This window comes from Nannospalax galili, unplaced genomic scaffold, assembly GCF_000622305.1.
Source record: "Nannospalax galili isolate Female #2095 unplaced genomic scaffold, S.galili_v1.0 scaffold1364, whole genome shotgun sequence".
Classification (NCBI taxonomy): Eukaryota; Metazoa; Chordata; class Mammalia; order Rodentia; family Spalacidae; genus Nannospalax; species Nannospalax galili.
Window position 1 is genome coordinate 200,355 of NW_008350758.1, and position 14,086 is coordinate 214,440.

The 14,086-nt window shown below is 43.3% G+C and overlaps 1 protein-coding gene across 2 annotated transcripts; it reads left to right on the forward strand.

Annotated features, from left to right (window-relative positions):
• Nucleotides 1-1,473: 1,473 nt before the first annotated feature.
• Nucleotides 1,474-6,112, forward strand: LOC103745886 (GTPase IMAP family member 7-like). 2 transcript variants are annotated; one of them, XM_029570829.1, is made up of 3 exons: nt 1,474-1,527; nt 1,758-1,834; nt 5,157-6,112. In XM_029570829.1, exon 3 carries the CDS (start codon nt 5,197-5,199, stop codon nt 6,073-6,075), a length of 879 nt encoding a protein of 292 aa, XP_029426689.1. In that variant the 5' UTR covers nt 1,474-1,527; nt 1,758-1,834; nt 5,157-5,196; the 3' UTR covers nt 6,076-6,112. The 2 variants fall into 2 exon arrangements, with proteins under 2 accessions (XP_029426689.1, XP_008846121.1); XM_008847899.3 differs by having other exon boundaries at nt 1,513-1,527; nt 1,738-1,834.
• The last annotated feature ends 7,974 nt before the right edge of the window (nt 6,113-14,086 follow it).

Sequence of the window (14,086 nt, forward strand, 5' to 3'; positions counted from 1 at the left end):
CATGGGACACAGGGTGGGGAGGGTCTAATGAGCTAAACAGAGTAGATGTGAGCCCTGAAGCAGGGAGAATGGAGCTGGTCCCAGAGCAGAGGGATCAAGACCCAGAGCAGGATTTGTCTTATAAGCCAAGGTTATACTCGCTTATACCTCTTCAGAAATAAACTTTGTGTTTGGTGGTTTGTTTTGAGGGACCGTTCACTGCCTTGTAAATCTGTTTTTCTCCCCAATGCTTCCACTAGGAAACTTTATTACTCTCTGGGGACCCGGCAAAGAGACGGGCCTGTCTTCCATAGGAAAGTCTGCATTGCAGACTGATAAGGATTCTGGCCACTGCTAGTCTGTCGTCCAAAATGACTGTGCCATTTTTCACAGCTATCAGTAAATAAGGAGCGTTCCCGTGGCTCCACATCCTGGCCAGAGTCTGTGCTGTCGGTATTCTGAAGTTTGACTGATGTGGAGGTATCTCATCATTTGCAGTGGTATCACATAATTTTAATTTACTTTTACTTGGTGACATTTGATCAGAAGACTCTTTCCAGATACAGTGTCTTCCACTTGGAGAATCTTCTTTGTTGGTGAGGCTCTGTTAAGATTTTGGCCTGCTTTTATTGGGTTGTTTTATTACTGAGGCTTATTACATGTAACTAGCACAAAATGGGCATGTACACCAACAAAAATAGAAAATAAGACAAAGAAATAAACTCATGCACCTACAGCCATCTGATTCTCAAGAAAGTTATCAAAAACATATGTTAGAAAACAGCCTCTTTAACAAATGGAGCTGAGAAAACTGAGCATCACATGTAGTAGACAGAAACTAGAGTCACATCTCTCATCCTATAGAAAAATCAGTTCACAATGGATGAGAAACCTTCATGTAAGATCTGAAACTTTGATATTAGTAGAGGAAAACATGGGGAAAATAAGACAGACTTCTCAAACAAAACATCCGCAACTATGAACAAAAGTATGGGTTTGAAGCTGTTCGAGGCCTGTATTACAAGCACTTAGGAAATAGAGGCAGGAAGATCAGGAATTTGATGTCTTCTTCAGCCACATAGTGAGTTCAAGACCAACCTCGTTCACACCTTTAATCCCAGTACTCTGAGGACAAAGGTAGTAGGATCTCTATGAGATGAGGCCAGCCTGGTCTGCATGTTGAGTTCCAAATCAGATGGGGATGCAGGGAAACCTTCCTTCAAATGCCCCCCACCCCCTAAAAAAGAAGAAAAGAAAACTAAAAACAAAACAAAACAATAAAAAGTGGTTTTGAAAATGTTGGCATTGAAGCAGACATCTATAGACAAAGGTTTTAACTTGGCAAAATTGAAGTAGCCAATAAGTGACTGAGCAATGTTATTTTCCATTTAGGGCAAACAGTTCCTATACACTGGCTCCACCCAGAGAACTTCCTGAGTAGAAGGCTTTGGGGTATGCAAGTGCTCTTACTTTAGAGTTAGGCAGAAGCACCGGCTCAAACAGATCCTTGAAGAGACCTTGAACTCTCATCAGCTCCTACAGAAGAAGGTGAGTCGGGCTGGGAAGAGACCCAGAGGTAAAGAGATGTGAGGGGAAGAGGGGACAGAGCATCCGTCGGGGGAGAGGACTGTGACCTGAGGAGGGAGGAGATATTGTCTTAACAGCACTAGTGATTGTTTGGCCTAGGTGGGAGTGATACAGGGTAGGGGACACAAGGAGATTAATGAGCATGGGTCCCCTACCTCTCACACTTCACAGGATGAATTCTTCCTTTATAGCGCACCTGCCATAGGTGGCTGTCGGGCAGACACAGAGCACTGCTGAAATCCTGCACAAGAAATTCTGTGCCCTCAAGGTAGGCTTTTCAGAGCTGGAAGGAACTTACAGATCCTCCATCTAAGTCCCTCTATTTCTTGAAAGAATCCCAGAAAGTCTTGACATTCCTCATTATCCGAGTCACTCACAGCGACTAGAATTCAGTGTGCTGACTCCTCTGCATCATTCAACAATCTGCGTCCCTGGCAGTGTGACCTGGGGGATGGAGGAGGGCGGCTGGGAGGGACAGGTGCTCTGAGCGAGCAGCACGACCTGAGGTGTCTGCGCTGCTCTGGGTCCCTCGCTTGCTTTCTGTCCTTGGGTTTCCTCTGCAGAATGGCCTTGCCTAGCAAGCCTCTTGATCCTGTAAGAGACCTTCACAGAACTGGCCTAGTGGAGCCAGTTCTCCAGTGTCTGGCTCTTTGAACTTCCATGTTTCACGGTGGAAAGAAGTGAATCTGAAGGCGCTCTGGAAGACAAGGAAAACGCGGCTTCTTTCCCTTTGCCGGGGTTCGTTGCTGAGGTCCTCTAAAAGCGCACTGCAGAGAGAGCGATTAATTTATTTCACAGAGATGGTGTTGTTGTAATCCACTGCACTCCAAAATATTTTAACTGCATCATTACAGTTATGTTCTTATTGATGTTCACACCTGAGTCTCTTCAAGGTGGCCCGAGAGTCCTTTTCATAGAACCAAATAATTTTGTGTGTTTCCTTGTTTCGAACTTGAAAGCATTGTTCAGGTTTCCCTGCTGACTTTCCTGTCCCAGATTTAGAATCTGTTCTTTGTTCCAGGACCACAAATTTTTAAGATGTGAAATGTCATATGAAGATTCATACGTGGCATGAACCTCTGCTATCAGGCTTCCACAGTCTACAGCTGTTAGATGGACTTCAGATCTCCACACGCGCACACACACACACACACACACACACACACACACACATATAAGTATGTATACACAGACACAAACATATATACATACACAGAGAAACACACCATATACACACAGAGGCTCATGCAAACATGTATAGACAGAGACACACATACACACACCACAAACAGAAGTATACACGCTACACAGACACACACATACATGCACACACATATATGCACAGACACACACAAACACACACACACATACACAAGAATACATGATACTAAAAATAACGTATGGGTTTTGTGAGGGTTTTATTTCTTTGTTTTTGTTTCTGTCCTGAGGATTTGTCCTCCAACGCCTGAACAATGAAATGTCTACACAAGAATACATGATACTAAAAATAACGTACGGGTTTTGTGAGGGTTTTATTTCTTTGTTTTGTTTCTGTCCTGAGGATTTGTCCTCCAACGCCTGAACAATGAAATGTCTACATTTTCCAGGTCTCTTGGAACTCTTTGCATGATTTATCCATCACAGAAAATACAATTCAGTTCATTTGTTGTTCATTTTATGGCATTTCAAAATGAATTTTGTTTTGTAAGTATGAAAATGGTTCTAAATGACGTTCAGCTCAATTCTATAAGACAGTCTGGTGAACGGAGTCTGGTTTCCTGCTGTCTTCCTCCCTTCATCTGGTTTCTCCCGTTGTGCAGCAAATAATGTGTGTGCGCTTCAGTTCAGACGACCTTGCCAGTGCCTTGCATTCATGAGAGCAGTAGATGCATTTCACGTTTCTCTTCCATAAGAGTGGTAGTAACTCTACTTTGTCTTCTCCCGTTCTCCCTTTAAACATTAAAGGGGGAATGTGGCTACTGGACTTCTTGAAATTTTATGCTATTTATTTGTGTGTGTATGTGTGTGTGTGTTGGTAAGCATGCATGGCCTGGTGTAGCAATCAGAGGACAAATTGTGAGAATCTTTCTTTCCAACACGTGGGCTCTGGGGATGAAACTCAGGTCATCAGGCTTGGTACAAGTACCTTTAACTGCTGAGCCATCTGACCTTCCCTACGTGCTTTCCTTTCTTTCTCTCTCTTTCTTTCTCTTTCTTTCTTTCCCTCATCCTTCCATCCCTCCCTTCCTCTCTCCCTTCCTTCCTACCTTTCTTTCTTTCTTTCTTTCTTTCTTTCTTTCTTTCTTTCTTTCTTCTTTCTTTCTTTCTTTCTGTCTTTCGTCTTTATTTCTTTCTTTCACTTAATGACCTGGTTTGGAGATCTGTCTATATTGCCATGTAGAAATACCTCTCATTCCTTTTCAGTAGGAGAAAATTTCTGGTTAAAATGTAATAACCTGTATTTATGGATTCAGTAATTTTCAAAAACTGTATTAAAGGGTCTGCTGGTCAAATCAGGGGAAGCATCACCTCCATCTTCTTACTGTCTCTATGTTTGCCATCTCTGAAAGCCTCTCTTAGTTCTTCATCTACTATACAGTAGGTTATTGGAACTAAAGTCAGCCCACTGTGCTGCAGAGTATTAGAATTTACTCCTTTGACACAGCGTCTTTCCCCTTTACTGTTTCCTTGGACACAGCATCATACACTAGCCCCAACTGGCCTCACACTGTAGGGATCCTCCTTTCTCAGCCTCCTGAGGCCTTTCCTTAATTTTTTCATGCTGAAGTTAGTCTGGCCTTAAATTTTTGTTTCTTGAGCCACCTGCAATATCTTTTTCTGAGTTTCTATGATCATGTTTTCATTTCTAGAATTAGTTGTCTCTGACTTTTAAAAAGACATGTTGACATGTTTATGGTAAAAAAAAAAAAACATTTTGGTGAAGATGTGCTTGGTTCCAGTCAGACACTGTAGCATAGATTGGGAGTGGCAGTTGGTACAATGATCTGGGAGTGCACCTTCTCAGTCCTGGTCTGGCTTTCAGGCACATGGCAGGGCAGCGATCGGGTACACTGAGTCTCAAGTCTGGCACTAGTCATGGCCAGAAACAGTGACCACTGTTTCCAAGATTGGTATGTAGGTCATAGCAGGGGTAGGAACATATTCTATATGTAATCATGAACAGTTTAAGTAGTGTTGAGATTCTCATAGTTTTAAAAGCATGCTATGGATGATGAGATGACTCAACAGTAAAGATTCTTGTTTCTCAAGCCTGACAATCTGAAGATGTTCAGTACCCAGAATCCATATGAAGTTAAAGGCGATAACCATCTCCAAGAAGTTGTTATCCTCTGACTTCTACACAAACACTGTAGCTCAGACCTGCCACTGGAACTTCCATGTATAATTACGTGGGCCAGTGTTCTTCTATGGTTTCTCCATTTCTCTTATGGTTGTATTTCATCTTTCTGCCTCTAGTGGAATGTGTGAAGACAATAGAATATCAGAAAATTCCAGGGTAGAAAGAAAAAAGAAGGATTTGGGGGGTTCCCATGTATCTAACGCCATCTTCTCTCCTCCTTTTCCCTAAGATCTGCGCGGTCCTGATCCCGGCCCTTCCCTGACATAAACATGGCTGGCTGTGAAAACGCTGCTCTGAGGATCGTTCTGGTAGGAAAGACAGGAAGTGGAAAGAGTGCCACGGCCAACACCATCCTCGGGGAAAAGATATTTGCTTCAAAGATTTCTATCCAAGCTGTTCCCAAGACCTGCCAGAGAGCATCCCGGAAATGGAAGGGGAGAGAACTAGTTGTAGTTGACACTCCTGGGCTCTTTGATACTTATCTGACCATGGCTACCAAATGTGAAGAAATCAGCCGCTGTGTCCTCTACTCCTGCCCTGGGCCTCACGCCATCATCCTGGTTCTGCAGCTGGGCCACTATACAAAGGAAGAACAGAGGACTGTTGCTTTGATCAAGGGTTTCTTTGGGGAGGCAGCCATGAAGTACATGATTGTCCTGTTCACCCACAAAGATGAACTTGAGAGCAGGAGCCTTGATGACTTTTTAGAAGAAGCAGACATAGAGCTGAGCAGCCTCATCCAGGAGTGTGGGAGCCGCTGCCTGGCCTTTAACAACAGAGCAGGGGAGGCTGAGAAGGAAGATCAAGTGCAGGAGCTGGTGCAGCTGATAGAGAGAATGGTGCGGGGCAATGGAGGGACTTACTTTTCTGACAACATATATGAGGATACAGGGGCAAAAGTGAACCAATGTCAAAGGGAGTTGGAGACAATCTGCTCCAATCAATTCAATGAATATATCAAAAGAATGAGAGAGGAAACATTGATTAAATTAAAAGAAGAAGAAAGGAAAAAAATAGATGAAATATGCAGAGATTATGAGGAAAAAATGAGAAATATAAGGGCACACGCAGAGGAGAAGGCAGCTATAGGGTTTTTTAAATATATATGGGAAAAAATTGCAAGGTTTTGGAAAAACTTGTGGTCGTAATGTAAATTTCATTTTGTTTTTTATTAATTAAATTTGTTCTGGGACAATTTCATACATCTATATTAGACACTGATTATATTCATTTTGATTTTTTTTTGTTCTGTTTTATGATCCACTGAGTTGAATCTGGACCCACCAGGTGACAATGGGTTTGGAACTCCCTACCAGTCTCTGCAGTGCTCACCACTTGGTACACAACTGAACACAATGACTTCTGTTTCCCAGAATCCATCAGCAGCTACTTTTTAAGCATAGTGGAGCATGTCCACATCAGCCCCTCCCACAAAATGGCAGGAAGTCATTGTCAGACATTCAACCCAAAGAGCATTAATTTCTAGACTATACAAAGAACTAAAAAAACCCAGACACTAAGGAAATTAACAACCCTATTAAAACAGGGCTCTGGAACTGAGCATTGTGATGCCTAGTTTTTGCCAACCTAACACAAACTAGAGCCACCTGGGACGATGGACCCTCACCTGAGGAGTTTCCTTCTTCAGACTGGCCTGTGGCCATGACTGTGGGCATTTTCCTGATTGCTAACTGATGTAGGAGGCCCAGGCACTGTGGACACTGCCATCCCCGGGCAGGTGGGCCTGGGCTGGATGAGGAAAGTGCTGAGCGCTCCAGGGGAAGCAAACTAGTAAGCAGCGCTCCTCCATGGCCTCTGTTTAGTGTCACCTCCAGGTTTCTGCCTTGAGTTCCTGCCTGACTCTCTTCAGTGAGGAACTCTTGCTTTGGAAGTACAAGATGAAATAAACCCTTTCCTCTCCAAGTTGCTTTTTAGTCACAGTGTTTACCACAAAACAGAAGATAAATTAAAACGGCCGTCATCAGGGATACAAATCTCAGTAAATACTGGCATGGATGTGGGGAACAGGAACTCTTCTATACCACTGGTAGGAGTTTAAACTAGGACATCCACTTCAGTAAATAGTCTGGAGGTTCCTCAAAACCTAGAAAGAGAATTACAATATGACCCAGGATATCACAGCAAAGCATATGCATGAGATTTGATGCCCCACCACAGAGACCCTGGTACATCCGTGTTCACTGCCCCACAATTCCTGGGAAATGGAAAGAAATAAATGTCCAGCAATGAATGGACCAGAAAAAAAGGGCAAACGTATGCATGGAATATTATTCAACATTAAGTAAAGATGAAATCATGAGAGCCAGAGGTTAAGCACACTGTACAGGAAAAGAAATCACTTTGAGTGAGGTAAACTCAGGCTCAGAAGGGCAAACACCACATGTTCTCTCTCATGTGAGGATCCTAGATTCAGATCTTTTATTCTGTGTATCTGATTTGGAGCACAATTGGAAGTTAGAAAAGTATAAAGGGACTTTGGGAGAAGGACACATTAATGAAAGGTGGATAGTAGATGACAGGCCAATTGAAAGCAGAGTGATGGAACACTGGGGGTGGGAAGTCGAACAGGGAGGGAGATGGAAATATGGAGGAGTTTCGGGAGTGCAATGGGGGGGCTAACCCAAAGGAAGGGGTCAAAAAGCCAAATGGAGGCCTACTATCTCACAACCCAACTTAAAAGAACAAGGTCTTGCTTTTCCTACCTTAATGTCAGCAGGCCTCACTCTGAAGATTCTCCCACTCCATGGCTTCAGGTGGCCTTGTTCCTAGGGCCTTGCTGCCCTGCAACACATGGCACATTGGAGCCTGTTAGAGGCGTGCCTGGGCAGCTGAGGAGCCTGACGTGGCATATGGGAGCATGGCTTCCTCTACGAGGCAGCATTGGGCAGCTATGGTCCCTCTTTTAAAATGATTCTGTCCTCACAGCCCAGAATATCTGAACTCGTGATGATAACAATTCTGTGTTGACATCTGAAGTGCCTCCACAGTCATTCTCTACCACCTTCGGCAACACTGCCTGGATTCTGTTTAGGCAGCTGACCAGGGTCAGTGTCTTGAGTGACACCTGCTTCCCTTGAGATTTACAATTCATGCTAAGCTCTGCAGCAAAGAACTACAGGGTACAGCCTGTTTCTGCTTCACTCTCTGAATTCATTGAAGAGTTCCCATATGAGTGCAATGTCTGTTGATCGTATCCATGTCTTGCCCCCTCCAACTCCCTCCGGCATCCTCTATAATATGAACCTCCCAACTTCATGTCTTCCTTTTTAAAGGATTTTGTTTCTTTATTTAAGCCCACAGAGTCCAATCAGTGCTGACAATGTGGGCATGAGAAACATACCAGTGGTCCTAATTCTAAGGAAAATGCACAAGTTCTCACCTCCAGATGAAGAGCTACAGGAATCAGTGGATATAGGGAGAGAAAGCCTCAGCTTCCTCCAGGAAGGAGTTCCCTGATAGGTTCCCTGATAGTTCCAAGTGGTCAGCTCTAAACACAAATATATGCAAGACCACTAAGTCGACTCATAGACGGGGGGGGGGTATCTATTTGTAACAATAATTAAACAGAAGGTCAAGAAAATGAGATGCCCCACTATGCCTTCACCTATACCTTAATTTAACTTACAGAAATAAAAATCACAGTGAGAAGAGTTTCAAAAAGAACTAGAGGGGGCTGGAGAGATGGCTCAGCAGTTAAGAACACTGGTTGTTCTCATAGAAGACCCAGGTTCAAATCCTCAGCACCCACACAGCAGCTAACAACTGTCCATAACTCCAGTCCCAGGCAATCCAACAGCCTCTTCTGACCGCCATGGGCGTTGCACGACATGGGTGCACTTACCTACATGGAGGCAATACACACATAAAATAAAAATAATAAATATAATTTTTAAAGTTTAAAAAAGAAATAGAAAGTACTTACCTTAACTGATATAATCCTCAAACTGAATATGTGCAATTATAGCTTAGAATATACTTTTGAAATTATACATGTATACTATAATTTTTGAATATTGTTTACTGGCAAAACTATACTACAAAGCTTCAATAATAATGTGAAATGTGTCACTGGTGTTATAATGTGAGTTTGCCACTCACTCCCTTTCCAAATTCTCCATCCTATACGAAATCTTTCATTGTAATCATGTTATTTCTTAAAGAAAGCAATGCTAATAAAACATTTTTAAATATTAAAGAAATTGAGACAGTGTCAGGGTTGGAAATGGGGGGAGTTGGAGTTCGAGAAGCAGGAGCAGAATGATTAAATAGAGTCCTCATGTATGAAAGTATCAAAAAACTCTTGTTTTAAGTTTTTTTTAAAAAAATTTCTTCGTCTAAGTCGTTCTGTCAAGCATCGGGTCACAGCAGTGCAAAAGTAAATAACACATCAGATACTTTAAAGTCTCTCACTCTGTTCACTAACTAGAAGTCCTGCACTACTAAAGCATCCTTCCTTGAGGGAGCAGCCTGGCCTTTGGGTTTTACAGCAGGAAACCCCACTGAACAAGCCCTTCGCTTGGTCTAATTTTCATGTCCACGTTTTTTAGGCCTTGCCAACATCCTGACTGACAGCTGTTCGACCTCTCTGATCTCCCTCGGTTTCTACTCCTCTGGCCCCATGGTTGGGAACATTTTTTTTTTTTAATTTCTCACTCCTGCTTTTAGGACTACAAGCACAATACTGTTCTTCTGGTTGATTTCAGTGGGAGGATAGTGACTGTCTGCCTGAAAGGAAGTTTAATTGTTTGCCTATTTAGTTTTTCCTAGTTAAGTTCTATGCTGAGAAGCCAGTTCCCTTCAGGGTTATTTTTTTCTGTTTATTTTTACCTCTTATCTCCTCTTCATTCTCTAGGGTTTCCCCAAATGTCAGTTCTGCTTAGTGCCTTTTCATAGTTGAGAACAAATTATTAGAATATCTGACTAGAAGGTCTGTAATGGGATTGTGGATTTCACTGGAAGGAACAGAGCAGGTGTAGATGGCTCTGTGGAGTTAATCCTGGGTATCTTCTGTGAGACATCCTAATCTTTGGAGAAATTTTTCTCACCATGTTGGTAAAGGATGGGTAGATGCCTTGAGATGCAGTATTCTGAACTGTTGGGAGGGTGGGAACTATGGGGCCTATAATTCCAGCTAACTCTACTTCCATCTGCTAGCCTAGCCGTCTCCAGCTAACCTTTCTGAACCAAATCCATTAATGATTCAGCTTCTGTGTCACCACCTGCCTACAGGCTCTCTGGGCATGTGCAGGATGTCTGTGCTCTGTCCCAAGCCCTCATGTCCCCCTGACTTCCTGGTATTTGGTCAAAGGTTTAACACTGGTGTTTTTACTTCCAAGAGCTTTGTAATGTCACAGGGGTTTTTGTCTTTTGAAAATAAAGTGTATGTGTGATCCTGTATTTGGGTATCTTTATGTGAGTGCAGGTGCCCACAGAGTGCAGAGTCATCTTATCTTCCTGTAGCTGGAGATACAGGATGTCGTGAGCCTCTAAGGTGTTGCAGGAAACCAAACATGAGTTCCATGGGACAACATGGTCTCCTAATCACTGAGCCATCTCTCCAGCCCAGTGATGCTGTGGCTTCATAACGTTTACTCTCTTCCTTACCTCGTGTATAGAATGATAGGCTGTGTGCAGCTTACAATAGATGCTAGACCACAGTCTTATCATAGAGTTGACATTTAACAAGCCAACTTGTTATCCTGATCATGAAGTCCCTGATCTCTTGTTAAGTGGAAATAAAACAAATCAAGAAAAAAAAATTGTACAAAATACTTTCACGTTTGTATTCACAAAGAACCACTCATGGCTATCCGCATATTCTTCTACAGATTTTGTCAGCATTGGTTAAAATATCTAATAACCAAAACTTATTTTGATATACTTTTCTCTTTGCCGATTCCATATAGAACACACACCCTGTGAGCTTTCCCTGCGGCCTCTCTGCTTCCCGCCCATTACGTCAGCCTTCCATCTTCCTGCTTCTGTGCTTTAAAACTCTTTGTCAGGATTCTGTAAGAGGAGGTGCAGCCAGCACCTTTTACTTCAGTCAGCTCTACACTGAGCTCTGAGTGTCTGTAACCAGGTCTCCTCTCCAGGGGGAAAGAGAGGAAACCCCTGCCCCTGGCCAAGGCCAGTCCACAGTGATACTTGAGGAGGATCCTGAGCACAGGTGTCATTGCAGATCTCCTGGTGATGTTCCTCTTTTTCCCAACCTCTCCCTCCAGCCCATTCTGGGCACCATCACATGTTCAGAGCCGGGTACACGGCCCCTCCATCTTAACCTTTCTACCCTGTGAGGTAGCCATAGCAACGCGATGAGCAAAAGAAAAGGTGGAGGAGGTGGAACAGGAAACGGCTGTGGCTGATGAGGTGAGGAGGTGTCACAGGGACAGAGACATTGAAAACCAACTTGCTCTTAGAATATGAGGCAGTTCTGGGAAATGGGCTGATGTTACTTGTAGAGCGCGCTTTTTTTTCCTGGGGAACTGCTGTAAACAAACCACCTTCTGGTCTCTTTGCCATTAAACTGGGGCAAGATGGCACAAACATTTGGATAGGTGTGTGAGGAGTCTGGAACTTTAAGAAAAAAAAAGTCAATTTAAATAGCAAAAAGGGGAAATGGAAAGGAACAAAAATTTCTTAAAAATCAACTACAGTGGGTTGAGCGCCGGCAGGTGCTTCTACTGAACAGCAGTCTGCTGAGGACGCCTGTCTGCTATGCGGCCTTCAGCTGTGTTCTTGGTCCTATGAAGAGCTACTGTATGTGTGATTTTCCAGTCAGCTTTTGAATTAATACATTTCCCTCTTGTTTTCCCACCAGCTAATTAGTATTTATCTTTCCTCTCTATCTCCCTCTCTAACCCTCCCCCCCAAATTAATGTATCCACATTAACCCATTTCACCCTTGATAATACCTGTCTCCTGTGATCCCCCCTCTCTTGAGCTCCTTCTTCCCTCCTTTCCTCCCCACGGATCCTTGAAAACCTCCCTCTTCCCCTCCCAGTTAAATACCCCGTTTTATCATTTTACAGTCCGTAACACCTGTCTCCTACTATTCTCCCTCACATTCCTTCTTTCTCTTTACCTCCCTGGTTCCTTTCCACTTTCTTGGCTCCTGTGGTTATATGAGGATATATATTCACATATAAGTATTTGCCTGTAAAATCCACGTATGACAGAGAACATAACGTTTTCTTTTCTGAGTGTATGTTACTTCACTTACTATAACAGTTTCTGTTTCCATCCATTTACCAGAAATTTTCACGATTTTGTCTTTCTTTATAGCTGAATAGAACGCCATTGTGTAAATGTACCATATTTTCTTTATCCACTCATCAGTTGAGGGATGCTTAGGTTGCTTCCATCGCTTTGCTATTGTGAAAAGAGCAATAACAAACAGGGCATATGCCAAGGAGTAGTATAACTGGATCATATGGTAGGTTCAATTTTTTTTGAGGGGGGAGATTGTTGGATTTATTTGTTCTCTTTGTTTGTTTGTTTGTTTGTTTGTTTGTTTGAGACAGGGTCTCACTGTAGACCAGGCTGCCCTTGAACTCATAGAGATCCACCTGCCTCTGCCTCCCGAGTGCTGGGATTAAAGGCATGTGCCACCAGGCCCAGCTTACACAGGCTATTTTCACAGGCCTTGATTATCTCCCAGAACTAACGAGTAAGACCCTACTGCTGAAGACAGGACATACTTCAGATACCCAGGACTTGGAGCAATGGAGCTGGAGCTAACCTGGAAGCCTCCTGCCTGACAACTAGCTCTCACAGTTTTTGAGGACACTATGCAAGCTTCTAAGGGAGAATATCAGTTGATGGTCCAACCCCAGTTTTAAGTCCTGCAACAATGGTCAGCACTACTACAACAATGACCAGCACAGCAAATGATATTGGTACAGTAGCAACACTTTTATCTTGGGGGTAATCAACAGCTACCAAAGTGGACTTGAAGCCAAATCAATGAGAGGAAACTCATGTGTCGTACTGTTAACATAGCCAAATAGACATGGATGGAATGGTCACAGATCTTAGAGAAAAGTCACATCCCTAGACAAATGCGATTTCTTGCTATATGCTAAATATGGACACTTATATTTACAGAAATGTATGCCAGTCACCGCTCTTCAAAGAAACTTCTTTTGCAACAGATGAAGACTATCACAGAGCTCCACAACTGGTGACATGCAGAGAATAAGGATCTGTAAGATGACCAACTCAAAGTGGCACATCTGCAATGGAACCTCTGCAGCAAAGGCTCACGAACATAGTGGAACGAACGGTAGAGAGAGCACTAACGCATCTCTCAAGTCTCATCAATGAAGTTCCCTCATGCAACAGAGGACAGTGAACACAAAGGGCCACCAACGGCTAACGCGCAGAGAATAAGAATCTGTAGAGTATGGGTCCCTGGACAGGACTCCGGTATTAAATTTGCCCCCTCCAGGGCTCAGGAACTATTTCTGGAGAGGGGACTGAAAGATTGTAAGAGCCAGGGGAGGAGGTGCCTGAGCATATGAACGCAGCGTGTACGGACACCTGGAACCTTGCTGACATGAACCTAAAGCAATGGTGTCAGTATGTACAAGACCCACGCAAACTCAAGCAGACAAAAAGCTAGCATGTAACTGATGAAATGGGCAGCAGACTCCAAGTTAGCCAAAGAACTAGTTGCAACTGCTTACTTCTAGGGGAAGGAGAGTTATCTTCTTTTAGGGAGTGACTCTAGCTAAGCTGACTAGATCCTACTGAATAATTTTGCACTGAGGGACATCTGGGTATACTAACTTGACTTGACAGACAAAAAGTCAAATTTACTTTTGGGAGGTGAGCACTGCATGCACTCTGGACTTTCAGGCCCACTGGGAGGCCTGTTGCGACCCTCTCTCTCCCCATGCTGACTTTACAAAAAAAAAAAAAAAAAACCTGAATAATTTTGGAGTGAGGGACATCTGAGTATACTAACTTGACTTGACAGACAAAAAGTCAAATTTACTTTTGGGAGGTTAGCACTGCATGCACTCTGGACTTTCAGGCCCACTGGGAGGCCTGTTGCGACCCTCTCTCTCCCCATGCTGACTTTACAAAAAAAAAAAAAAACCTCAGGTTTCGGAACAAAGGATATTTTTTTGGTTT